Below are 23,629 nucleotides of genomic sequence, written 5' to 3' on the forward strand. Positions count from 1 at the left end.
AGTAGAGTCCACAGAGAGATTGTGTTGTGTTCCTGGATCATTATTATGTTATTTGATATTTAGATTAAAAAATATGATATATATTTGTTTACTTATTGAGATTATTATTTTAAAAATTAATCTAAATTAAATAACATTTTTTTCATCTGAAAATGAAAAGAAAGGGGGATTTGTTTTCAGATTATTCAACTCAAAGTATTTTTTTATTTAACTCTATTTAACTCAAAACATTTTTTTTTTTCTATCTCTACTTCTCATTTTTCTTTCTTTCCAATCTGAAAATCAATCCACTTAAGATCACCATCGCCTGCCAGCAACCATCCACCGCCAACACAGACGAAATGACAATCCAGCCAGTCATGCATGGATATGGCTGAAAACGGCCAGATCTACGACCAGGTTCTGGCCACGATTTGGCCTATCTGGCTATTTGGCAGTTAAAGAGTACCAGATCTCTAGCCGTAGATTTGGTTGTCAACAGCTAGATCTTTGACCGTAGATCTAATCGTTTCTAGCGATATCAGTGCACGATCGGTCAAATCCAGCAGGTTGTGTGTCGTTCCGGTGACTATCGACTGCCATTAGGCAATGGTGGTTGGTGGTCGGTTGTCCTCTTGGGTGGTTATGGTGCTTTTTTTAATTTTTAAATTTTTATTGTGGGATTGTTTAACTAAATAACAAATATAGGAGGTTAAAAAAATAATAATTAATATTTTTAGAAAATGTACCAAACAATTATTCTGTCTTAAAAACATTTTTTTTTTTAAAAAACCAAATAACTATTACAGCATTTTATCTTACTCTAATATAATTTTCAGATATTTTACCAAACGCATTTTCAGAATCTAATCTTACTCGATTTAATCTAACTCAACTCAACTTAAAACACTTTTTCAGAATAACATTTTTCAAATAATCTACCAAACAGGCCGCATTTTCAAAAGACATATATAGATATTTTTTTTTTCTTTTTGGGGTCACTAAAGAAATCCCCACAACTATTTTCTTATTAGATGCATAATTTTATTCATGTAAATTTCAATTTTGTACAATTACTTGTAAGGTATACATAGATAAACAAATGAAGTCTAAATTTGTCCGAGCCAGTAGCTAGGCACGCACCTCAAATAATTTTCAATGTCCATTGAACATCTTACCAGTTTAAAAGAATAAGTAAATCATAATATTATTGTGGTAAGTGGTCACAAGGTTTGAACCTAGAAACTTGAGGAATTGAACAAATCTTCTTGACCACCAATACAATTAATCAAAGTTAGCATATTAGGCCATGGCTCTCACATTAGTTTTATGGATGCATGCCTATACGGCTATACTAAGACCAACTACAAGTCCATAACGAACTTTTTTTTTTTTTTTTTTTTAACTTCTTTTGGGTTGTATTGATATGATGGCATGTGCTTCAATGGACCTTACCTAACCCATTTTATGATAGTTTGTTATGACAAAGAAAAGCAAGCATGCTTCTGAATTTATAAATTAACTTGAGATGTACAAAGTTTGTGATGTGTTCACATGACATGCATGTCCACATCAATCATTTTACGTTACATTATAAAATAAAAAACTATATAATATGTTGTAACACTTTTACTTATTCTTTCAAATTCAATTATATTCAAACCAACATTGAAGATGGTTAATTAGTATAAGCAATTGGAAATGGAGAATGGTCAATTGGCGCGTTATTATGGATAACTCCCAATTTCACTAACAAGAAGTGCATGATTTAAGGCTATTATAAGGTATATCTTAAAAGTTTTATTACACCAATACATATTTACTTATAACTTAATTAGTATAAGTAGAGCTGTCCAGTTTTTTGCTGATGAATTTCCCAAAATGTTATCATAAGGTATATCTTAAAAGTTTTATTATACCACTAAAGACTGATTCACAATTCAATCTCACAAACTCTCTTTTACAACTCCTACGTGATAACTCCCGGTTTTTTGCTGATGAATTTTGAATTTTGGTCAATTCATCAATAAAAACTAGACAGCTCCTACCTAGGGGTTGTGAGAGAGAGTTTGTGAGATTGAGTTGTAAGTATAGTATTGTCCTTATTACACATTAAGAATATTTCAAGGGGTTTTAGGTAAGGATAAAGATTGGCTTACAACCCAATCTTATAAACTTTCTCTCACAATTTCAATGTGACAGCTCGTAATTTGACAGGCAAGACCCATAGCAAGTAAATGAGACCCATTTGTGAGCTGAATAATTGTGAGTTGTTATTTTGAGGTTGTGAAATAAAGTTTATGAGATTAAATTATAAATATAGTATTACTGTGTACGTAAATCTTTGTGCTTTGAGTTTCTATATTTGTTTTGAGTTTAATGTAGTAAGAGTGTAAGACCTTATTTTTAGCTTTTTAAAATCTATGGAGAACAACATTGTCCCAACCAAGGTTTGGCGAAACGACATTTTTCCACCCTCCAAGTTTCAAAATGACACTTTCCCACCTTTTATTAGGTTCTGTTATGTCTTCCATTAATATTTTACTGAAAAGATAAAAATACCCTTAAATATTTGACTTTATAAATTTTTTATTATCTTTTAATCAGCTAAAAAGTTAAATATTAAAAAGTCAAAAAATAAAAAATAGTAAACACCACCTAAAAAATTAGGAGTAATGCTATGAAATTTTTAAAGTTAAATGAGGTTAATATTTATTTATTTATAATGTCATCAATATTCCATCATTATTATTCAATAATATACTAAATTCATAATATTTTTCATAATATAATGTTTTTCATTTTTGCTAATTAACATAGAAAATCAATATTCCTAACTAATTAAATAAACAAAAGAAATAAAATATATTTATACTTAAACTGATAAATAATCGAGTAAAGACTTTAATTTAATTAAATTTTAATTTATAATAAAATAATTAAGAAATAAATTATTTAAAAATATTTTTGTTTTTTCAATCAAATGTTAATAGAAAACACTAATAAAACCCGATGAATGATGAAAACGTGATGTTTTGCCAAACTTCTGGTGGGAAAATGTCGTTCTCCCTAAAATCTATATACTGTAATTATTTATTTTTTCAACTGTCTTTTTAGTTGACCTTCAGTTGGCTAAGTTCAACTTAACAATAGAAAATATTGCACCGCCAATTTATACCATTAATAATTCCTATATTCAAATTCATTATAATAGTGTTGCATTTAATGTATGGGATTAATTATTCCCCCATTACACCTTTAATATATGTTGTAAATAAACCACATAATATAGAATTATCAAAATCTAATTCATAAAGTACTCATTCTTCCATTAAATTTGTTGAAAGAACACTCCTGGTGGGATTTTTAATCTCTTTCTTGGATCACTAAAATTACACTCGACATTCTTGTTCTTGCATGAGAATTATCATCAAGACACCGACATCAAACAGCGATTTTATTTTCATAATTCTTTAAAAAGTCCATTTCTTTTGTTCTTTTGCTTACGTTGTCGTCTTCCAGACCACTGAATTCTGATCCCTCCTTTGTCCCTTTCAGTGGACACCTCATGCCATGCCACCATCACTAACCGCCACCGTCACTTAATCATTTCCATCACTCTCCAACTCATTTATTTCCCACAACAACTTTTTTCAAACGTGAAACAACAACTAGAATGAAGAAACCAGCGCTCAAGCCCGGGAGCCGGCCGCCGTGGGTGGGCTTAGCGGCTGCCGTGTGGGTGGAAATGTCAGCTGGGAATGCTTACAACTTTCCTTTATATTCAACTGCGTTGAAATCGGTGATGGGGTTTAATCAGCAACAAGTTACAATCTTGGGGGTGGCGAATGATATTGGGGAAAATGTTGGCTTGCTTCCGGGTATTGCTTGCAACAAGTTCCCACCTTGGGCTGTTCTTCTTGTTGGTGTTGTGTTTTGTTTCTTGGGTTATGGTGTTCTCTGTCTTGCTGTCAGTGAGACTGTCACTGGCTTGCCTTACTGGCTGGTAATTTTTTTTTTTTTTTGGTTGATGGGCAAACTTGTTTTTTTGAGAAGATTGGTTGCTTGGAAATAGTGGTGGAGAGTTAAATTTGAAGGGAGGTTTCAAATTTTGAGTTTGATTTGCTTGATGGGTATGAAAATTTTCTTTTTTAAACTAAGAATTTTGATGGATGTTTTGTGAACTGAATCGAGAAGTTGGTTGGGTGGAATATTGCCTGTGTGTTCGATTGTAGTTTATTTTCATGTTTGATTGATTTCATGTTTTTTGTTTTTTCGTATCTATTTGGGGATTTGATCTCTTGGTATTATAGTTTGATGGATTTTACTTGCTTTTGGGTTTTGATGCATTTCTTGGTGACTTCAATTACTGGAGCTGATTGACTATAGCTATTACTTGATGTTTAGTACCAGCTCAAGGATTTTGGTAGTTTGGTAGACTGACTCTGAATTTATTTCATCTTGCTGATTGGAAAGTGTAAATTGTGGGGAGCTTGTTGCAAGTTTGATTGTAGAAAATATGGTATAAGCTTCTGAAATGGGTCTATCAGCAAATAGGGAATAGGTTGTTTTCAACCAGGTTGTAGTGATGATTGATTTCTCATAGCAAGTCTCATGTGTGTAAGATCTTACTAGTTCTATACAAATTTGGTTTTTCTTAGTTTCTAAAGCAGTCAAATACAAGCAACTTAAGCTTGAGATGAAATAAGTAAGGTAATGAGAGAAAATTTCTTGTTGTAGAGGTGTTGCTTGCTTAAATTTTGCAAATTGAGTACCTCCTCAGATTAATTAGAGATTTTCCGTCTTCAAAACTTTGGTTTTGGTATGTTTTTTTGGTTGTTTACTCTGTCATCATATTAATGATACATCTCATTAGGACAGTAATCAGTTTGTTTAGCATGAGTTAGGGAATGTTTGAGAATGGAAATTAGTTTTCAATTAGTCAATTGACTTCAACTTGGATGAAGAATATATAAAATTTTAACGTGCACTTTTTCTCCAAGTCTTCTAAAAATTATTGTACTTTTTTCTGTTCTGTATTACCAAATGTCAGCAACTACATAAGAGGTTGTTGGACAGATGGAAATATTCTTATCTTGCCATGCCAAGCATGGCTAGGGTTTCTGCAGGATTCAATCTTCTATCTTGAAAGCAAAGTAAAATCGGAGTAAGTGTCCAGTGGAATGTTTATATATGGAAATAGATGGTATTTTAAACCCATGTAAGTTTCAGGAGACAGGCCATTGTTTGAGCATGGAAATAAAATTTCTTAGACTTTGCATAAAAATTGTTAAAGGAGATATTGAATTCATTATGAAGGTTTTTTAAATTAACTTTGTCAGGAAGGTAGTCCTTTGCAAAATTGTGCAATGAGTAGGTTGAACAAGATAAACCAGTCAATTCAGATGTTACTCCAATACAGTAAATGCTTCTTTATTTTGTTGGTTACTGGTGCTGGTCAGGAGGATGCAGAAGATTCTTCAATTTAATATGACCATATAAAATTTAGAAGCACACATTGTTTCTAACTCAAAGTGACTATATGAAATTTATGGCATCATTTTAAGGTCCTGTAGGAAATAATTTGTGGGAGCCTTTATAATTCTTGCAACAGAACCATCTGGGGCTATCCAGTAGAAACATTGGAAATTACTTCTAATGCCTTGGAAGCCATATTCTTTGATATCGTGAGGAGACATTGGCAACTATACTCACATATATTGACTTGCCTGTTTAATCAGAGGAAAGGTCAAACAAAGAAATTTATTCACTTGAATATTTAAATAAGTTGGTTTCTCAGTGCACATCTGTTTTAGTTGCCATTATTCATATGGAGAGATGGTAGTGTAGAATCATGGAAAAGTTTCCTTATGTTCAAACCCAGTTCTAATGTGCTGTAAGAATGATGAGCCAGTTCTTGGAATATCTTCGTGTTGTTGATTCTGTAATGCCTTGAATCTTTCCTTTGATGAACATCGTGAACAGCAATAGGATTATTTTATGGTCTGAAATATCAATACATGCGTACAGAGAGCAAAGCTTTATTTTATCCACATCACATCTTGTTCAGTTATAATCAAAAGCATGTAGTTTGGGAATTCTTCCAATCCTTTGATGAAACCAATAGTTAAGACATGATTCTTCTTACTTTTCATTTCTTGAACAAAAAGATATGTTTCTTTTTTTTTTCTTTTCTTTTGAATAGAATGGTTGGATTATATTAGATGGAACTTTGTTTTGTCGGACCACCCAGAATATTTTCTTTCCCACTAAACTACTGCCTGGATTAGATCAAAGTGGATGTAAAAATGGGATCAATGGAGGAAAAATATTGGGTTCTAGGCTGTGTTTCTTTTTTCATTACTACTTGTGTACACTGCATGCAAACCACAGAATATCCAGGTTTTGAGAGAGCATTATTTAAACAAATAATAAGCAGTATTTCTAAACTCATTTCTTTATACTTTAATGATACTGGGAGTATGAGCTTGGTTTATGTGCTGAGTGAAAACAAGTTTATGGAATCAAGCTTTATGCACATAGACACACACAATATGTTCCAAGGTATGTTATAAATCTTCATAATGAGTTTTTTTTTTTTTTTTTTTTTTCCTTTTATTGAACTTCAGTGATGTTATATTATCAGCCAAAATCTTGAGATGATATGAAGTTAATTGCATATTGGCAACAATAGATATCATATGAAGTTAATTGCATATTGGCAACAATAGATATCTATGTTTGTAAATGAGCATTAGTTCAATTGATATGTCAACATTTTTGCATGACCCTTTTGTTTTGAGGCATTCTAGTAGGCAGGGATCTTGCCTTGATCGTATCCATTCTGGTGTACATACTTATAATTCTTATTATTCAATGCTATGGCAGTTATTTCTTGCACTCGTTGTTGGCACTAATAGCAATGCATGGTTTGGGACGGCAGTGCTAGTAACTAACATGAGGAATTTCCCCCTTAGTAGGGGCACTGTTGCTGGTATCCTCAAAGGTTATGTTGGGATTAGTGCTGCAATATATACTGCATTATACAGTATGGTGCTTAAAGAGTCTGCAACGAGACTTTTACTGTTCCTGGCACTTGGAATTCCCGTTATATGTTTAGTTATGCTGTATTTAATCCGGGCGTGCACACCAGCTTCTGGAGAAGACTCTTCAGTGCATGCCCATTTTATTTTTACCCAAGCAGCAAGTGTTTTTCTTGCCATCTATGTCACTATAATTTCGATAACAAGTGATGTCATTTCTCTAAGTGATACTGTTTCATACATATTAATTGCCATAATGGTTGTCTTGATGATGTCTCCTCTTGTGATTCCTATCAAAATGACCCTTTTCCCTGCTAACACCAATAAACCTACACCAGCGAGTTCTTCAGATGATTTGGTTCGACAAGGGGGTGATTCAACTCAAACAGATCCTTTGTTGACACCGTCTTCGTCTTTTTATGATAATGAGGATGATGTCTCAGATGTTGAGACACTACTTGCTGTTGGGGAGGGGGCAATAAAGAAGAAACGGAGACCAAGGAGGGGGGAGGATTTTAAGTTAGGTGAAGCCTTTAGGAAGGCTGATTTCTGGCTTCTGTGGGCTGTGTACTTTCTTGGGGTTGGATCTGGAGTCACAGTTCTCAACAATTTGGCTCAAATCGGGATTGCATTAGGAATTGATGACACTACAACATTGTTGTGTGTCTTCAGCTTTTGCAATTTTGCTGGACGTCTTGGCTCGGGTGCTGTTTCTGAATATTTTGTCAGGTCATTACTCGTTGGCTTTGATTAAGAATACACTATGTTGAAATGCAAAGGTTTTCCTTTTTTGCTGAAATATCAAAACCAGGACTGGAATTTTCTTTTAGCATACCTAACATAATCGGACCTTGTTACAGTTTGAAATTCCTATACTTCATGATTTACTTGGATTAGGTTTCCTTAATTCCTCTCTCTGTGTATAGGGATTTCTTTCATTTAAAAGTTATTTGAAAAATGATTAAAGAATTGTGTCATAGAACTGATTTGTTGAGTTTCTCATGTTTTTTCTTCAGTACTTTTCCCTTCAAAACAAGTTTTGAACCTTTTATGCTCATGTCAGATGTGATATTCTTAGTTCTTACTGCATTGGATTGGCTTTTTCCAATTCTATCTAAAATCATGTTAATTGCAGATCTAAGACAATTCCACGGACAGTTTGGATTACGATCACGGAATTAATCATGGTCTTCTTATTCCTCCTCTATGCATCATCTCTTAATGGTACTCTCTATGTCTATGCTGCAACTGCGCTGCTTGGAGTCTGCTATGGAATTATATACTCTCTGATGGTTCCAATAGCCTCAGAGCTTTTTGGGTTGAAACATTTTGGTATTATTTACAACTTTGTTCTGCTGGGAAATCCCATTGGTGCACTCCTTTTCTCCGGCATTCTTGCTGGTTATGTATACGATGCAGAAGCTGCCAAGCAAGGAAGTTCGACCTGCTTAGGTGCCGAGTGCTTCAGGCTCACCTTCCAGATTCTAGCCGGCGTCTGTGGACTAGGAACCATCTTGAGCACAATTTTGACTATTAGAATACGACCAGTTTACCAAATGCTTTATGCTGGTGGTTCTTTTCGTCTGCCTCAAACATCAGGCCACTGATTGTCGATAATAATATTTATCGTCCAGTAGAGGCATGCCTATTTTGTACCGGTATGCTCTATTTATCTTATTTTTGCTTCTCAGTGGGTGCCTGCATTAGCCATATATATCGCAATATTCCTACATTACATGTAGTACAATTTTGCCTGAGCTTGAATATCTGTAGTTTGTTGTAACTTCTTAAAACAATCGCCAAGCTGCGGGATACATAGTGAAATGATGCTGTATTAGCCTGTAAGGATTAAGGAATGCTGTATTTCTTCTGTAATCATATCTGAAGATGCTTTATTATAATCAGGGGAATATCTGGCTTTGAAGTTTGAACTAGAAGGAACATGTGTAATATTCTGAACTAAATGTGATTGATCAATAAGAGCTTCCCTTTACTATTATTCTAGATTTGTTTCTTCACTTCATTGGTTTTGAAAATGTTATACCTACTGTATGTTTAACTTTTCCAACTCTATTATATTCTACTATCCTATCTTAAAAAATGAAAAATGTGTTTGTTTTAATATTGTTCAAAATCCAATCAAATTGTATTAACTCAAAACATTTAACAATTACTTTTCTCAATAATAGTTTATAAATTAACAAAAAACCCCTTATCCACCCAAGCAACAGTCGTCCACCAGTAACCACCATTGGTTGCTAGCCATCGTCGTTGGAATGATGCATGATCAGTCGAATCTAACCGATTGTGCACCGATATGTTCATTTCTGGCTAAATCCACCATGGATCTAACTGAAAACAGTCAGATCTATGGCCAAAAATCTAGTTGTTTACGATGGCCAAGATATAGTCGTCATCAACAGCCAAATCTTTGGCCGTAGATCTAGCCAGAAATAGTCAGATTGGCCCATGACCGACCAAATCCAGTAGTTCGTGCATCATTCTTGTGACTTCTGGGAATGATGGCCAGCTGTCGGCAATCAATTAGGTGGGTGAGGGTGTTATTGTTAATTTATAAATTTTTATTGTGACAGGTGTTTAGCTAAATTAACAAATATAGCGGATTAAAAAAATAATCTAAATGTTTTTAAAAAATATACCAAACACATTCTCAGAATACTGTCTTATTTGATTAAATCATATCCTATCTTACTCAAAATAGAATATTATTAAAAAAATTGTACTAAACGGAGTGTCTTTGAGTTACTTGCCCATGTAGTTTCTTGGAAAACCATCCAGAAAAATAATTTATCAGTTAATAATTAGTTGATGCATCCGAAGGATGTTCAGATAGAGTAGCTCCAGTCAAATGTATAATGGCACATAAAAGTGAACTGCTTCTTTATGCTTTAAATTTTTGGTCAAAATCTTTGGCTGCCAATATCCAAACCAAAAGTGAATAAAAGGTTTCAAACTTCAATATGACAGAAAGAAAAGAAAATGGATTCACTGATCTTATAATTCATAATTCATATTCATATGAACACCTACCAATACAATTTTCTGAGTATTTTCTCAAAACCAGAATAGATACAATGGTATCTTCATATTGCTACATATTTGTATAAACCTAACACAATAGTTATCTCCTCAACAAGCTAGACACTGAATACTAGTGCTTTCTTGTCTATTAAAGAAAGAAAGAAAGAAAATTATAGCATACAAAAAAGTAGTAGGAGACAGCCTGATTACTGAAACAGACCCCTGCTGCTAAAGTATGGCTTTAACTTGACCCACCACTAGATCAAATAACTCTTCTTTGACAAACAGCTGGTGGAAGAACCCTAAAAACCCATCTCTCACCATTACAATTTAGAAGGAAAATTTTTTATTCGCCTCCCTTTATTTGGCTAAACACATAAACTGTAGAATTCCCTTTTGAAATTTTGAAAATTGTCACAAACCCAGATAAAATTTTAATGTGAATAAGCAAAATTAAGGGAAAGTGAATAAAATTTGCCCCTATTGAATCAAGTTTGATCAAAAAATGAAAAATGAAGGCAACCTTTTATGTGGGTTTGAGATCTTGAAACATGGTATCCCATCTGATTTCTTCAACACCAGTTGACCAATATCCATCATCATCACCATCAAATTTCTCTTCCTTTTGGTAATCAAGAACCACTGGACTTGAAAAACTATTAATTCTCTGAGGTCCAGAGACCACCGTGGGGCTTCCATTTGTGAGCAACAATCTCCCTTGTTTAGCCATGATCAGCTTCTTGTTCCTCTTCAACATGCCACCTCTCCATCTTGTTGCATAACCAGCAGGCCTAGGAACAACAACAAGAGCTGAAGATGATGATGATGATGACGCTTCACCATGAACCCAAGTTCTCAAATATTTGGCAAGACTTCTCTTTGTCCTCTTGATTGCAAAAAGAAGTCTTGACACTGGTCTTGGAGTTGTGGCTCCTTTCTCTTTTCTTGCAAGCTTGAGAATTTCCAGTCTGTGTTTGGCTATCGAGATCCCCATGCTTTGAAGAAATTCATGGTTGAAGTATGCTATGTCTTCTTCTTCAAGCTCATTATGTGCAAAAGCAAGGCCATACTCATACACAAGAGATGGCTCAAGGCTACTCTTTGATAGCCATGAATACCAATCCATCATTTTCAGTGATTTGAATTGAATGTGGATTTGTGTAATATCTCCTTAAAGCTTGACACATACATGCACATATATATAAAGTATGAAGGGAAGAAATGGTAAAAAAAGAAAAAAGGAATATATATATATATATATATATATACCTCTAGAAAAATGTCTTGTATTGATGATATTTATAACAACACATGAGAAAAATATCGGCACACAAACTTTATTACTACATAAATCACGTTGTTGTGAAATCAACATAGATACACAATTTAATTACGACACCAATGTTATAGTCACAACATAGTATCATATCATCTATTTCATCATTAACACCGAACCTATGATACGGAATAAATAGATCAAGAATATATTCTTATAACACAAAAATACAATCACTATTTTTGTAAACAATCTTTAAAAAGTTTAAATCCAAAATTAAAAAAAGAATGTAATCAATAAATAAATCTTCGACCTTAATCATCATTAGGATATTAACGATGTGACACGTGTGATGATGGAGTGATGACGTGGTATGCAAGGTGTCCGAATGAGATTTTTAGGGTTTTGATTTCTTGAAATTGAATATTTAATAAGGTGGTTGAATCTTGAGAGTGACTAAAGAAAAAGAAAGAAGAAGCATGTGGTGTGGAGTGGGGTTTCTTCCAAAAATGGGGTAAAGCTAAAGAGATCAAAACTCAAAGGATTTTGTTGTGGAAATGAATTATATTGCATTTCATTGCTTTGCCATCAATCACGGCATGGGAAAAGAGTAAATGGTGTAGGGACGACCACTCACTCACTTTAATTGTGTTTTGTGTGTTAAGGGGGTAAAGTGAAAAGAAATCAAACTCAAAGATAGGGATTTAATTTTTGGTCATATATATTGAAAGCAACTCTCTTGAATCATTGCCACCAAATGAATGAATGAATGATATGATTTTACATATTATCTCTTTTTCTTTTTTTCTTTTTTTTTTAATTTTAGGTAAAAATCTAATTATTTAGTTAATTACTTTGATTTATGATCTAAAAACTTACTTATGGGTAGTTAAGTGGTTCCATAGGGACTCTTGGGTGATTACTCAGTAGGTCATTGAGTTTCGAGTCCCTCCTTGGTTGTTAATAGAATTACTGAAATTCTTACTCGGTTGGTAATTTCAGAGTCCCAAAGACTTAATTGAAGTGCGTATAAGCTAGTTCAAACACCCTTGATCATTAAAAAAAAAAAAAAAAAAACCTTGAAAGATATGTTTGGTTTGAAAAATGCTAAAAGGTTTTCCAAATTTGACTGATAAATACTTTAATTTGGTCGGTTAAAAAGTGTGGGAGGCTTGGCGTATAATATATATGGGTTTTGACTAAAATATATTGTAATTATTATTTAATTAATTAGGTGTTGTCTTCCATCACTATTTAACTTATTAATAATTGACTCTCCTTTGAAAAAACCAAAAAGAAAAGACTGACTTTTCACCTTACTACTTTTCCTCAACATAAGTATTTAATTTCGGGAATACATATTTTTAAAAGAGTATAACGATTTTTTCCCACCCAAGATTTCTTAATAACATTCCCCACCTAAAAAGTTTCAAATACTACTTTCCACCCAGTTTATATTTCATTAATACTAAAATACACTCACTTTCTCATCGACGTTCAGGGAGTTACATGAGTTAAAGTAAGAGGGGTTTTATAGAGTGAGGCCAGTGATCAAATGGTGGTAATCGATTGAATATCCACCGTCAGAATTAGCTGAAAATCAATCAAGAATAGGAAATTAGTTTTACGGTAGTGGGTAATTAGCGAGAAATCAGGTGTTAAAATGAGAAAGGTTTCATAGAGAGGAGACGGAGGTCAAATGATGGTGACGAAGAGAATTTTCGCTGTCAAAATCGGTTTTGGGTAATAACGGAATATTAACTTTGGGTGGGAAAGTGATAGTTTGAAACTTTTAGGGTGGAAAATGTCATTAAGGCAAACCTGGGTGGGAAAAAGTTGTTTCCTCTTTTAAAAAGTAAATAAGAAGAGGAAATGAAAAAAAATTGATTCGATATTTCTAATAATTGAAAACACATATATATATTGTAATTTTATGGGTTGACTATGCATGCAAATTCAGAGCCATTGCTGAAGATTCTACAACTATTTAAAAAAAAAAAAAAAAAGTTGTTTAGAATATATGTAACATTAATTTGATTGTTTATTTCATTAGTGTTGTTTGCCATTACCACTCAAGTTTAGTTAATAATATTATCTAATTAGCAGATAAACACAAGATAATCTTAGTTAGTTCAACGCTTTTACTCTTGCATTATTTTAATTATTAAAATCATAATATAGTTTTTCAAAAAAAAAAAATATATATAATATATAGATATTATATATATTAAAGTCACCAATTAATTTATACAGAAAAATGGACGGCTGGGAATTTGTCTACCTTCAGTCAGAATTTTAAATTTATTTTTTTATACGATTACATGAACATGAGCATGTGTATATTTGTTTTCAAATTTGAGAAATAATTACTTTATTTATTATTATAATGATGAATCAATCGATTTAGATAAAATAATAAAAGCAAAGCATGCAAGTTTTTAGCCGTGAGATTGGTAATGATGTTTAGATTAAAGTAATGCAAGTAGATTAAATCTCAAGGAAACATAATGATCATTTATAAGAAACCTACTTGGTGAAGATAATTTTTTTTTTTTTCTTTTTTAACGACTGAGAGTGTTCAGGCCAATTTGCATACACTTCAATTAATTCTCCAGGATCTTGGAACTACTGATTAGGTAAGAGTTCTAATAGTCACCTCTATTAGTAGTCGTGTGGGCTCGAACTCAAGAGACCATGTTAGATCTTCTCTTACTGCTCTTTTACTATCAAGAAGATTCGAACTTAGGAGACCATATTAGATCTTCCTACTTGAGAGGTCATGTTAGATCCTCCTACTTGAGAGACCATGTTAGATCCTCTTTCTGTCTTTAATCATAAATGTTTTATTATCACTAATCTTATAATTAATTAATAGAACTAAAAAATTTAAATAAGAAAGAGATATTGTGACTTAAATTTTAAGTTGTCGATCTATTACAATCCAATAGTTTAAGATTTGGTGAGGTGACAAAGAAAATAACCATTTCTAACATTCAACTTGCATCTCATATCCGTTAGATTACAATAAATTTATGGCCATGAATTTGTGTTTCAATTTAAGCTAAAAGATTTTATCCCAAATAACTAAATGACAAGATTTATCTCTTGATTCTCGTAGAGCTACATAAGTAAGGGTCTATTTCATTTTTCTCTGGTAAGATTGCTTAGCATTTAACTCATTTGATTAGTTCAAAAAGTACTAAAAACCTCTTTACGTCATCAAAAACATCTTTAAAAATTGAATGAAGTAAATAAGTTTCATTGAACCCTAAGATATTGGTCTGACGGTCAAGAAAGTTTACTCTCTTTAGAATTGTAGAGTGTTTAATAGACTTCGAAAATTAGTTAATTTGTGTGCAAGTTGATCCGAATACTCCGGTTACCCACAAAAAATAATAATAATAAGTTTGATTGTAACAATCTCATTTAAGAACAATGAAATAAATCCTAGTAAGTGATAAGGACAACATGTGAGACAAGATGTTATGAGCAAATGGGTAACAGTCAGAACACTAAGTATTGTCTGAAAACGCCCTTGTTTAAAGTCTTTTGGTTGTGTCCCAATATCACATGCAATCTTATCAATTGCGTTTTGAACTTAAACACCTTCTCCTTCACGGCCTCACACTACTATTTCCATGTGAATGTGAATACTTTTTCTTTTCTTTTTTGGAGCTTTGGATGCAAACAAATATTAAGAAATTTACTTCATTTATTTCAATGGGACATTTTTTGTTAATTTCCTAGTTTTATTTTGTTCAATATGACAAAATTTGTAATGAAAATTGAAAATAATCGAATTTAAGATCTCAATATGATTTGATTAAGCGATGGAGCGCCATGCAATTTTGGACATAATACAACCCTTTTGTCTTCTTCATTGTTATGTTGAGTGTGGGCTTACTCAATAATGGAGTAGTAAAGCCGACAGCCTTATCAATATTTTTGTCTAATTCTTCATTTTACATGCTTCTCCTCACTACGTACTTTTTCTATTATTCTTTTGTTTTGTTTCCTTTTTTTCTTTTCAAATGTCTCATAGCTTATATATTGTTATACCATAAATCCAAAAGGCCTAAGATCTCGACACATGTCTCATGACCATACAAAATACTTGGGTCAGGTGTTTTCCCATGAAAGGGTGGCTTTCCCTATAAGATTGTTATAGGTCACTTCAACTATTCATACAACTACCCGAGTTAACTTCAACCGCAAGACTCACGACTAAATCACCAACCTATGACAACTTATAAGAGGACTACTTCACCGTTAAATCTCCAATCAAGATAGTTTGCCAAGTTACTTACTAGATCATTCATGCAAAACTATAGATAGGGGTTCCTCTCTCCCCTAAAGGATTTATTTCAAATCTTCTCGTTCTCCTCTTAATAGTTACAAAGCAATTATCTTTCTTTAGAGAAAATATCTTTTTGTTGTAAATACATCAATAAAATAATAGTGAAAGTAGAAATTACGCTTTGTATTTAAACCATTTTAAAATAATACTTGTACTATTACTATTAACCACGGGTTCAACATCATATTTCATAGTCTCACACGAACCCTTTACACAAGCTCTCATAAAAGGTTCGTGTACTTCTTTTTTGTGCGAAATATCGCAACAACATATACATATTTAAACCATAATATATCTAAGATAAAATATATATACATATTAGAAACTCATCAGAAAAATCCTTAGATGATCAAGAAAATTAAGAGGTTGAAAATATTATATTGAAAAAATAATATTTATAATCACCCAATTGATATATGAATATTCATGTAATTTCACAATCCAATTTAAGATTAATCTAGATGGCTGATAATTTTAAATTTTTTTTATTTTATTTTCTTATGAATATAAAGTGGAGTAAACAACTTTTTCCCACCCAAGGTTTGGTCTAATGGCACTTTTCCACCCGTCAAGTTACAAAATGCCACTTTTCCCTACCTGTCAATTTTCAAAACGAAACTTTTCCCACCTACCATTATGTTCCGTTAGGAAAATCCATTATGTCACATGATATAAACGGTGTAAACATAAAAATGCCCTTTTCTCTTATTCTTCTCTTTTCTTCTTTCTCATTCACCACCTCTGATTCCGATGACCAAAAAAACAATCACACACAACCACAAACATTTCGAATCTGGCGACCAGAAAAAAAAATTACACACAACCACAAACACTTCTAAACCAACTTCATTAGTCGATTTCTAACAAAACAACTCCAAACAATTACACCCAAATCATCGATGAAGCAAAAAACCCTAAGAAAGGAAGTGGTGATCAGAGACCTTCTGCAGGCAAACAGGATCGGGTTTGTTGGGGGTTTTGGAGAGGAAGTGTCAATAGTGTGTTTGGTGGTGTCGAGGTTGATTTTCGATAACAGGATTGACCGAAAAAGCCTGGGCATGCAAAACAAGCCAAGCGCAGTGACCAGTGAACGATAGGCTAAACAAGTGTGGAGTGGTAGGGGTTTTGATGAGGGAGGTGAGGGGAGTATTTTGGTGGAGTCGAGGGAGGTCGACAACACCAAAAACAAACCGACTTGGCCTGGATTGGCGGCAGGAGGGGGTTTTTCATGGAAAATTGCTTAATTCCGACTAGGATAAGGCTAAAAGGATGAAGAAGTTCAAGATTTCCATTAGTTTTGGTGAGAAAACTAGCCGAAATTGGTTTGAATCGATGGGCAACAACAGCGGCAACATTGTAGCAATTTGAAAGGATTCAAGGTTTTTATATAAGGGATAAAATGACATAAATACCCTTAAACTATTTTTTGAATTTACTATTATGTCATTCTTCAGTTAATAACTTAATGGACAAATCTTAACATGGGTGATAAAGTTGTATTTTGAAACTTTTTGAGTAGAAAGTGCATTGAGTCGAAACCTTGGGTGGGAAAAAAATCATTTCCTCTATAAAGTGTGAGTGCATAAGCTATCAGCTATGAGTGCTACACTCAATTTTTTTTAAGTTATATATATATTTTTGGCACATCAAAATGTTAGTTAGTGACTCATGGGTGAGGGACATGAATTTGGTTTGGTAAGTAAGCTAGTGATGTTGCTTGTTATCTACCTCATTAATTTGTATAATTAATTAAGAGATTTAATTATCACTATCATTATCAATTGCTTTCATCAATCAACCCTAAATTTTAAACAATACAAAGTTGGTTAACAAATTATGATTTTAATCTATTTTGCATGCGCATGAACTAACTTCAAATTTAAACATCATTCTCTTCATTTAACTAATTAATTACATTTCAATCAACTATCAATCTTCAATTTATTTAATCATTTGACCAATTTCTCTGCCACCCTAAACTTTTGAGTTTTTTCACTACATTTTGTGTTCTAAGAACCCTCCTTTTTTTTCTTTTTTTTTTTGGGTTAAAAAGCATATATTATTTTAAAAATAATAATAATCCTCTCTCAAAAGCTAACTAATTTATACTTTTATTAATTTTGAAAAAGTGCATAAAAAATATGTTTATTTGTTATTTATTTATTTTGTGTGAGATCCATCAAGAAGATGAAATTTATGGGGATTTTGAAGAATTCAATTAGCTATGTGGACCAACAAGACAGCTTTTTTTTTTTTTTTTTTTGGTGTAAGAGAAGATCCATCAAGAAGATGAAATTTATGGGGATTTTGAAGAATTCAATTAGCTATGTGGACCAACAAGACAGCTGTTGAATTAGATCATTAATGTTACTCATAATTTCTTGATTTCATTCTAACTTAATTTGGTCAAGTCTCTAATCATTCAAACTCTCATTACTCATTTATTCAATCTCTTAAATGCTTCTTTGACGGACAATAAATGGGAGAATATTTTAACACCACAACTTGCAAATAAATGTTAATTATGACCATTTTTTGTATGACCAAGATATCTGGCTAGCTTGCATAGACCTCAACTACTCATCGGGATCCATTGAATATTCTATAAGTCAAATACTCCAAGATAGGTCACAAATATGGTAGATAATCTCAAGATGTTTCGAACCCATAAAGTTAATGAAGGGAATAAACTTTTTTAACCGTCAAGCTAACCCCCACGTGTTTCATTATCATCATATATTTGTAGGCCCAGTTATATTAAATTGTGGAAACCTCCAGTATAGATTTTAATACTTTAAATGATTAAAATCCTTCATAATTTTGTATATTTCACTCAAACTTTTGAGAATTTTGAATGGGAGTTAAATTAAAATTTTAAAAAAGAAATATTTTAAATTTTTATAATTTGGGTAAATTTTTACCATGCTTGAAATTGTAATTTCCTCAGGCCTGAGATTTTCTCTAAAATTTTGCTATAAACATTTACTTTTCATAGTAAAGACATTTGAAAAAAAAAATTGTGCTAAATATTAATAATTACTTTCACGTGAGAGTTATATAATCCAAAGGTTGGTTTGACGGTCAAGGAGATTTGCTCCCTTCATTGATTTTTTTTGTTCAAACCTGGAGGCCACGTACTACACTGTGACTTACCCAGTCTTTTCGGCTTATAAGGTGTTCAATGAGGGGGCACAAGGATATTGAGGTGCGCGTGACTTAACTCGGACACCTCGGTTACCAAAAAAAAAAAAAATTATCTTTCTGAAATTTTAAATAAAGAGATAAATTAAAATTACATTTCTGGCCCTTTTTAAATTGAGGGTGGGGACTAATGATAAAAATATGTGGGCTAAAGATCACTACCCAATTCATTTATACAATTTTTCCACAAAAGCAAAGCCGCGTTACTTAGTTAAATCTGGAGTGTACTTAGCAGTTAGCACAACCGCCAAAGCCCAATTCATTGTTTGCAAGCCCGCCCATTAGCTCAAACGTGGGTACCCTAACCTAACCCAACCCGAACCCAGATTTTCTTCTCCCTCTGACCCGCAACCTGCTTCTGGAACTCCATTGCTTTTCTCTGTTTGTTCCCTGGTGGAGAGTCTGAGTAAACAAAAGAAATTAAAAAAATGGATGACGCACAAGCGAAGAAGAAGGCGTTGTTTCGCGCTAAATTGAACGCTCAAAAGAAGGAAAAGCGAATAAACTCTCCTCTCGTTAGGTGTAAATGCTAAACTCAAAACGAATAATTTGTTTCTTTTCTATGAGATAACAATCATTAACCTTTTGTTTTTATCGAATTTACAGATATAACGAAGTCGATCAACCCGTTTGTCGAGTTTGCGACGTCGTTTTGAAATCTGAGTCTCAATGGGACGCCCATCAAGCTTCGCGTAAACACCATCAGGTCAGTCTGCTTATATTTTACTAATTTTTGATAATTCAGTTATTATTTTCTCCAATTAATTTTCATTCTTATTAGGGATAGTTTGAGTCTAAACTAGAATTCACTGAGAATTAATGTTGTGATTTTGATAAAATTTTATGATTCTTGCTAGTGGGGAGTTTAGTTTCTTCTACTTCAGTTAATTGAAATGGTTATTTATACATCATTGAACACTTGTTCTTGAGAATGCTAATTTCTTGGAATTCTTTTGTTTAGTTTCTTGTGTTTGGAAATTTTTAATGAAAAGCTTATGTTGGGTAGGCAATTAGTAATCTCAAAGCTAGTGCAACTGGAGTTACTCAAGCTAGTAATGCGAAATCCGAGCCTAGTAATGCATTGTCTAAAACTGAACATCGTTTGGAGTCGCAAAATTCAGAGCTTCAACCGTCAAAGAAAGTAGCTGAAGCTCAAACACCGAAGCAATTACCTAAAGCTCAACCATCTTCTGTTCTTCCTTCAGATTTTTTTGATAATGAGGCAAAGAAGCCAAAAACTGGTATGAACTTGTCTATGATTTTTCCTAGTACTTGAAAGTTTTGCAGTTGATCTCGCACATATAACAGGATATCTAATATATTTCCAAATAATTTGCTAGTGATTGAACTCATCATACTACATTGGTCCATAATAAATTAATAACTATATTGGCATGTTTAAATCTTTAATATAGATTTTACTCATCTTTATGTCGAAAGAGACCATTTTTCCTCTTTACTTAAAAGACATTTGTCTATTGTTGTATATTTTCCATTTGTTAATGTTAGGTATCTATTTCATATCTGGTTGTTAATCATGGTTTTGAGTATTCGGTTAATGCTTCAATCTCTTGAAAAATGATTTTTTGAATGTTGATTTAAATGACTGGAAATTTCACTTTTCACAGATTCTGTTAAGATGGTGGATCCTGATTCATCCAGGAACTCTGGGGGTTCTGCCAAGACTCAGGCAACTGCAAGATTATACTCTGAAAATAAGATGGATGGGTTGCCTATTAGTAATGCAACACAAACAAAGAAAGTTCAGTCAGCTAGGGAGCTTTCTGAGAAATCAACGAAGATGGCTGATTCAGAATCCAAGCAACCACAGGGAGCACTTCCTGAAGGTTTCTTTGACAATAAAGAAGCAGATTTACGTGCTCGTGGCATTAATCCTGTTAAGCCAGATGTTAAGTAAGTCCCTACTGAATCATGTTTTAATATTAGTTCCTAAATCCCCAGTTCACTCAAAATATTGATGATAAAGAATTGCATTTTTTATTTCTTCAATGGAAGTAGATTGTAAGAGAAGACTTGTCCTCTACTTTTATAGAACTTCTCTTTCCAACCACCTGTCAACTTCAATATGTCAGTACTCTGGCGAATACATATGATGAAAGGCTTGAAAACCACTTGTATCAAACACTGTGTCCTGATGAAATTCATACTAAGGGCAGATGAAGCATGAGGGATAAGGGTGATTTCATATGATGGGTATTGTGTCCCATATATAATACATGGAGAGGGCAGAAAGACAGAAGATATCATTAGAAAAGTACTTTAAAAGTTAAAATGATTGTTCACTGGTTCATAATTTTAGAGTTATTGCACATTTTAATCTTTTTTGCATGACTCTTTCTCATTGATCCCTACAAGCTCCTTGGCACTTTCTGAGTTTAAATGTGATGGATCGTATTACTTGTATATGTTTGTTGAAATAGGATCAGCAGTAATCTTGAGTTTATGTTAAATCCTGATCAGGGACGAGTATAAGGAATTTGAGAAGTTGATCCAAGAGGATTTGCAAGAGGTGGATAACCGTATGGAAGAAGATGAGGTTTGCTTTTTTTGTCTCATTGTATTAGTCCCTCAACCATTATTTCCCGTCTTGTCTTCCTTTTGATTTACCATACTGAATTTATGTTAATAATCTGTATTGCAGTTTGATGCTGCAGAAACTATACAAGAGTATGAACTGTTGGAGCAAAAGTAAGTTCAGTGTGGCCAACAGCAGTGAATTCTTGTATTCTTATTTTGGTATTAATCTTTATTAACTAATGATTCTCAATTGGTCAATTTTTTTTTACCTGCAGGGCCTACAAGGAGAAAGTGGAAGCTCTGAAGAAGAGGAAAATGGAGTTGGAGGCCGCCAAGTCAGCCAAACGAAGCAAAAGTTCTGAGTTTGCTCAGAACAAGTCTACTGATGACGAGGCATCCAGTGATGATGAAGATGAAGATGAAAAGAATTTTGCCATTGATTGGAGGGCTCAGCACCTGTGATTTCTTCCACCAAAGTTGCTGGTAAAGGTCTCTCTCTTTATCCAGTGGTGGTATGTGTACAAGTAAAGAAATTCCCAAACAAGTAATGTCACAAGTTTCTTAAATTAAAGTGATTCACAAATACCTGAAGTCAGAAGTCCCTAATAGTGTAATCAAACTGAAAAACAATATATATATATATATATATATAATCCTGAACAAAGTCTTACATGCTTAATACCTGAATCAGACCATCCAAAATGAGCTGAATTGGCAGTTTGATTCGTTGCAACAGATCTTATGCAGTTCACTTGGTTTGAAAATCTTCAAACCACAAGAACCCAACCAAATCAATGTCATAAATATTAAAAAAAATATGGACTTGTGAAATTGTTTAACTGGTCATTTATGTATCAAACTCATATTTCGTTTCACTCTTAATCACTGTCCTTACAAAGTAACTGTAATTTTTTCTTATCTTAGTGTTGAATTTAGTTAGATGTGCCTTAGTTACACTTTGATAAATAATTCTCATTGTGTTAATTTTTTGGACTAGTGTTAAAATATCATTTTTTGGGGGGCTAAACCCCGACCAAAGCAAACCGTCTTTGTTGATTCAGTTTGGATTGGGTTGAACACCAAGCCAAATCAATGAAGTATGGTTTTGTTTGGCAAACCGCATGATGCCTAACCTGATGGATAATACTTGTTTGAGTACATTTTGGTTGTCGTATTTGAAGTAGATTTCAGTTTTTCATTTGAGTTTCTTTAGATTTGCTTTTAAACAAGCCCTCCATAAAAGTCTTTATGCAATTTTAGATTATAGAGCAATAATGATTATGAAAGTTACTGGACCTAGTGTTTCATTTCTCTCTTATTTTTCCTACCCTTTTCCTCTTAAACTCTTTTTATCTGTAGTTCCTTGCCTCTTTATTTTTTTCTCCTTATTCTACTCAATTTTTATCATTTTCTTGCGTTTTCTCTCTAAGATCTATTCTTTCGGCCTTGTTCTTTTGTCTCCTTCTTCCTCTCTTTCTTGTCCAAATGAAGCTGAGGTAATATAATTAAGGGTATCTTTATTTTAATTCAGGTAAAGATGTGAGAAGTCATGTTGCAGCAATGTTCTCATTTGACTTCTGTTTAAATAATAGAAAAGAAAATTCATTTGAATTTTGTAATGTCTTGGCAATCAATTGGCTTATAAGCATAATGTTCATAATTTACACTTTCCAGTAACATTCGCTTTCTGTATGTTCTAGAGACGTGGAAACAATCTTAGAAAACAGATGTAAAAATATCGTATTATACCTTATTCTATAAAGTAGAGAGCATGTTGATCATTTTCGCCGATAATTTTGCAGATGGAAGAATGAAGTGACCTAATTGTTATAACGAAAGTCGCCGGCTCTCGTTTCTGAATTATTGTAATGCAAGACCCTCATTCTCTGGGTGCTGAAGCTGAACTGCAAAATTGGTGCAGCTTGTATATTCAACTATGAAAAGGCTTCTTTGGTTGGGACACATGGGGTCCTGAGCTGCTTCACCAAGTTACTCATCACTGATTTGCATTTTGTGTTATTCATAGACTTAGACATGATTGCTGAAAACTCTTAATAGTTTTTATTCTATTTTTGCAGTAAGAAGTTTTGATCTCTCAACAAGGTCTATTAAATAGAATGGTAATAAGTATTGTAGCACCAATTTGTTTATGTAATATTATAAGTAAAAGCATTTTTACATCACCAAAATATT

At 33.0% G+C, this 23,629-nt stretch overlaps 3 protein-coding genes across 4 annotated transcripts; 2 read left to right on the forward strand and 1 right to left on the reverse strand.

Annotated features, from left to right (window-relative positions):
* Window positions 1–3,530: 3,530 nt before the first annotated feature.
* Window positions 3,531–8,929, forward strand: LOC116109562 (protein NUCLEAR FUSION DEFECTIVE 4-like). The gene is made up of 3 exons (XM_031395789.1): window positions 3,531–3,985; window positions 6,868–7,751; window positions 8,158–8,929. The coding sequence occupies exons 1-3, from the start codon at window positions 3,656–3,658 to the stop codon at window positions 8,627–8,629; spliced, it is 1,686 nt and encodes a 561-aa protein (XP_031251649.1). The 5' UTR covers window positions 3,531–3,655; the 3' UTR covers window positions 8,630–8,929.
* Window positions 8,930–10,325: 1,396 nt separating this feature from the next.
* LOC116109563 lies at window positions 10,326–11,290 on the reverse strand. Its single transcript, XM_031395790.1, has one exon. The coding sequence runs from the start codon at window positions 11,191–11,193 to the stop codon at window positions 10,591–10,593; it is 603 nt and encodes a 200-aa protein (XP_031251650.1). The 5' UTR covers window positions 11,194–11,290; the 3' UTR covers window positions 10,326–10,590.
* Window positions 11,291–19,276: 7,986 nt separating this feature from the next.
* On the forward strand, window positions 19,277–23,595 carry LOC116109564 (zinc finger protein 830). Of its 2 annotated transcripts, none has more exons than XM_031395792.1 (8): window positions 19,277–19,418; window positions 19,505–19,604; window positions 19,905–20,139; window positions 20,527–20,812; window positions 21,380–21,455; window positions 21,561–21,607; window positions 21,712–21,925; window positions 23,239–23,595. In XM_031395792.1, exons 1-7 carry the CDS (start codon window positions 19,327–19,329, stop codon window positions 21,896–21,898), a joined length of 1,023 nt encoding a protein of 340 aa, XP_031251652.1. In that variant the 5' UTR covers window positions 19,277–19,326; the 3' UTR covers window positions 21,899–21,925; window positions 23,239–23,595. The 2 variants fall into 2 exon arrangements, with proteins under 2 accessions (XP_031251652.1, XP_031251651.1); XM_031395791.1 differs by having other exon boundaries at window positions 21,712–21,919; window positions 23,239–23,594.
* Window positions 23,596–23,629: the final 34 nt, after the last annotated feature.

The sequence above is a fragment of the Pistacia vera genome, unplaced genomic scaffold, assembly GCF_008641045.1.
Source record: "Pistacia vera cultivar Batoury unplaced genomic scaffold, PisVer_v2 Contig582, whole genome shotgun sequence".
Taxonomy (NCBI): Eukaryota; Viridiplantae; Streptophyta; class Magnoliopsida; order Sapindales; family Anacardiaceae; genus Pistacia; species Pistacia vera.

Excerpts from the sequence above, each read along its gene's own strand:
- LOC116109563 (XM_031395790.1), bottom strand. The coding sequence starts at position 11,193 with ATGATGGATTGGTATTCATGGCTATCAAAGAGTAGCCTTGAGCCATCT.
- LOC116109562 (XM_031395789.1), top strand. The coding sequence starts at position 3,656 with ATGAAGAAACCAGCGCTCAAGCCCGGGAGCCGGCCGCCGTGGGTGGGC. Across the intron at positions 3,986-6,867 it reads CTGGCTTGCCTTACTGGCTG|TTATTTCTTGCACTCGTTGT; the intron begins GTAATTTTTTTT and ends ATGCTATGGCAG. Across the intron at positions 7,752-8,157 it reads GTTTCTGAATATTTTGTCAG|ATCTAAGACAATTCCACGGA; the intron begins GTCATTACTCGT and ends TGTTAATTGCAG.
- LOC116109564 (XM_031395792.1), top strand. The coding sequence starts at position 19,327 with ATGGATGACGCACAAGCGAAGAAGAAGGCGTTGTTTCGCGCTAAATTG. Across the intron at positions 19,605-19,904 it reads CTTCGCGTAAACACCATCAG|GCAATTAGTAATCTCAAAGC; the intron begins GTCAGTCTGCTT and ends TATGTTGGGTAG. Across the intron at positions 21,608-21,711 it reads TATGAACTGTTGGAGCAAAA|GGCCTACAAGGAGAAAGTGG; the intron begins GTAAGTTCAGTG and ends TTTTACCTGCAG.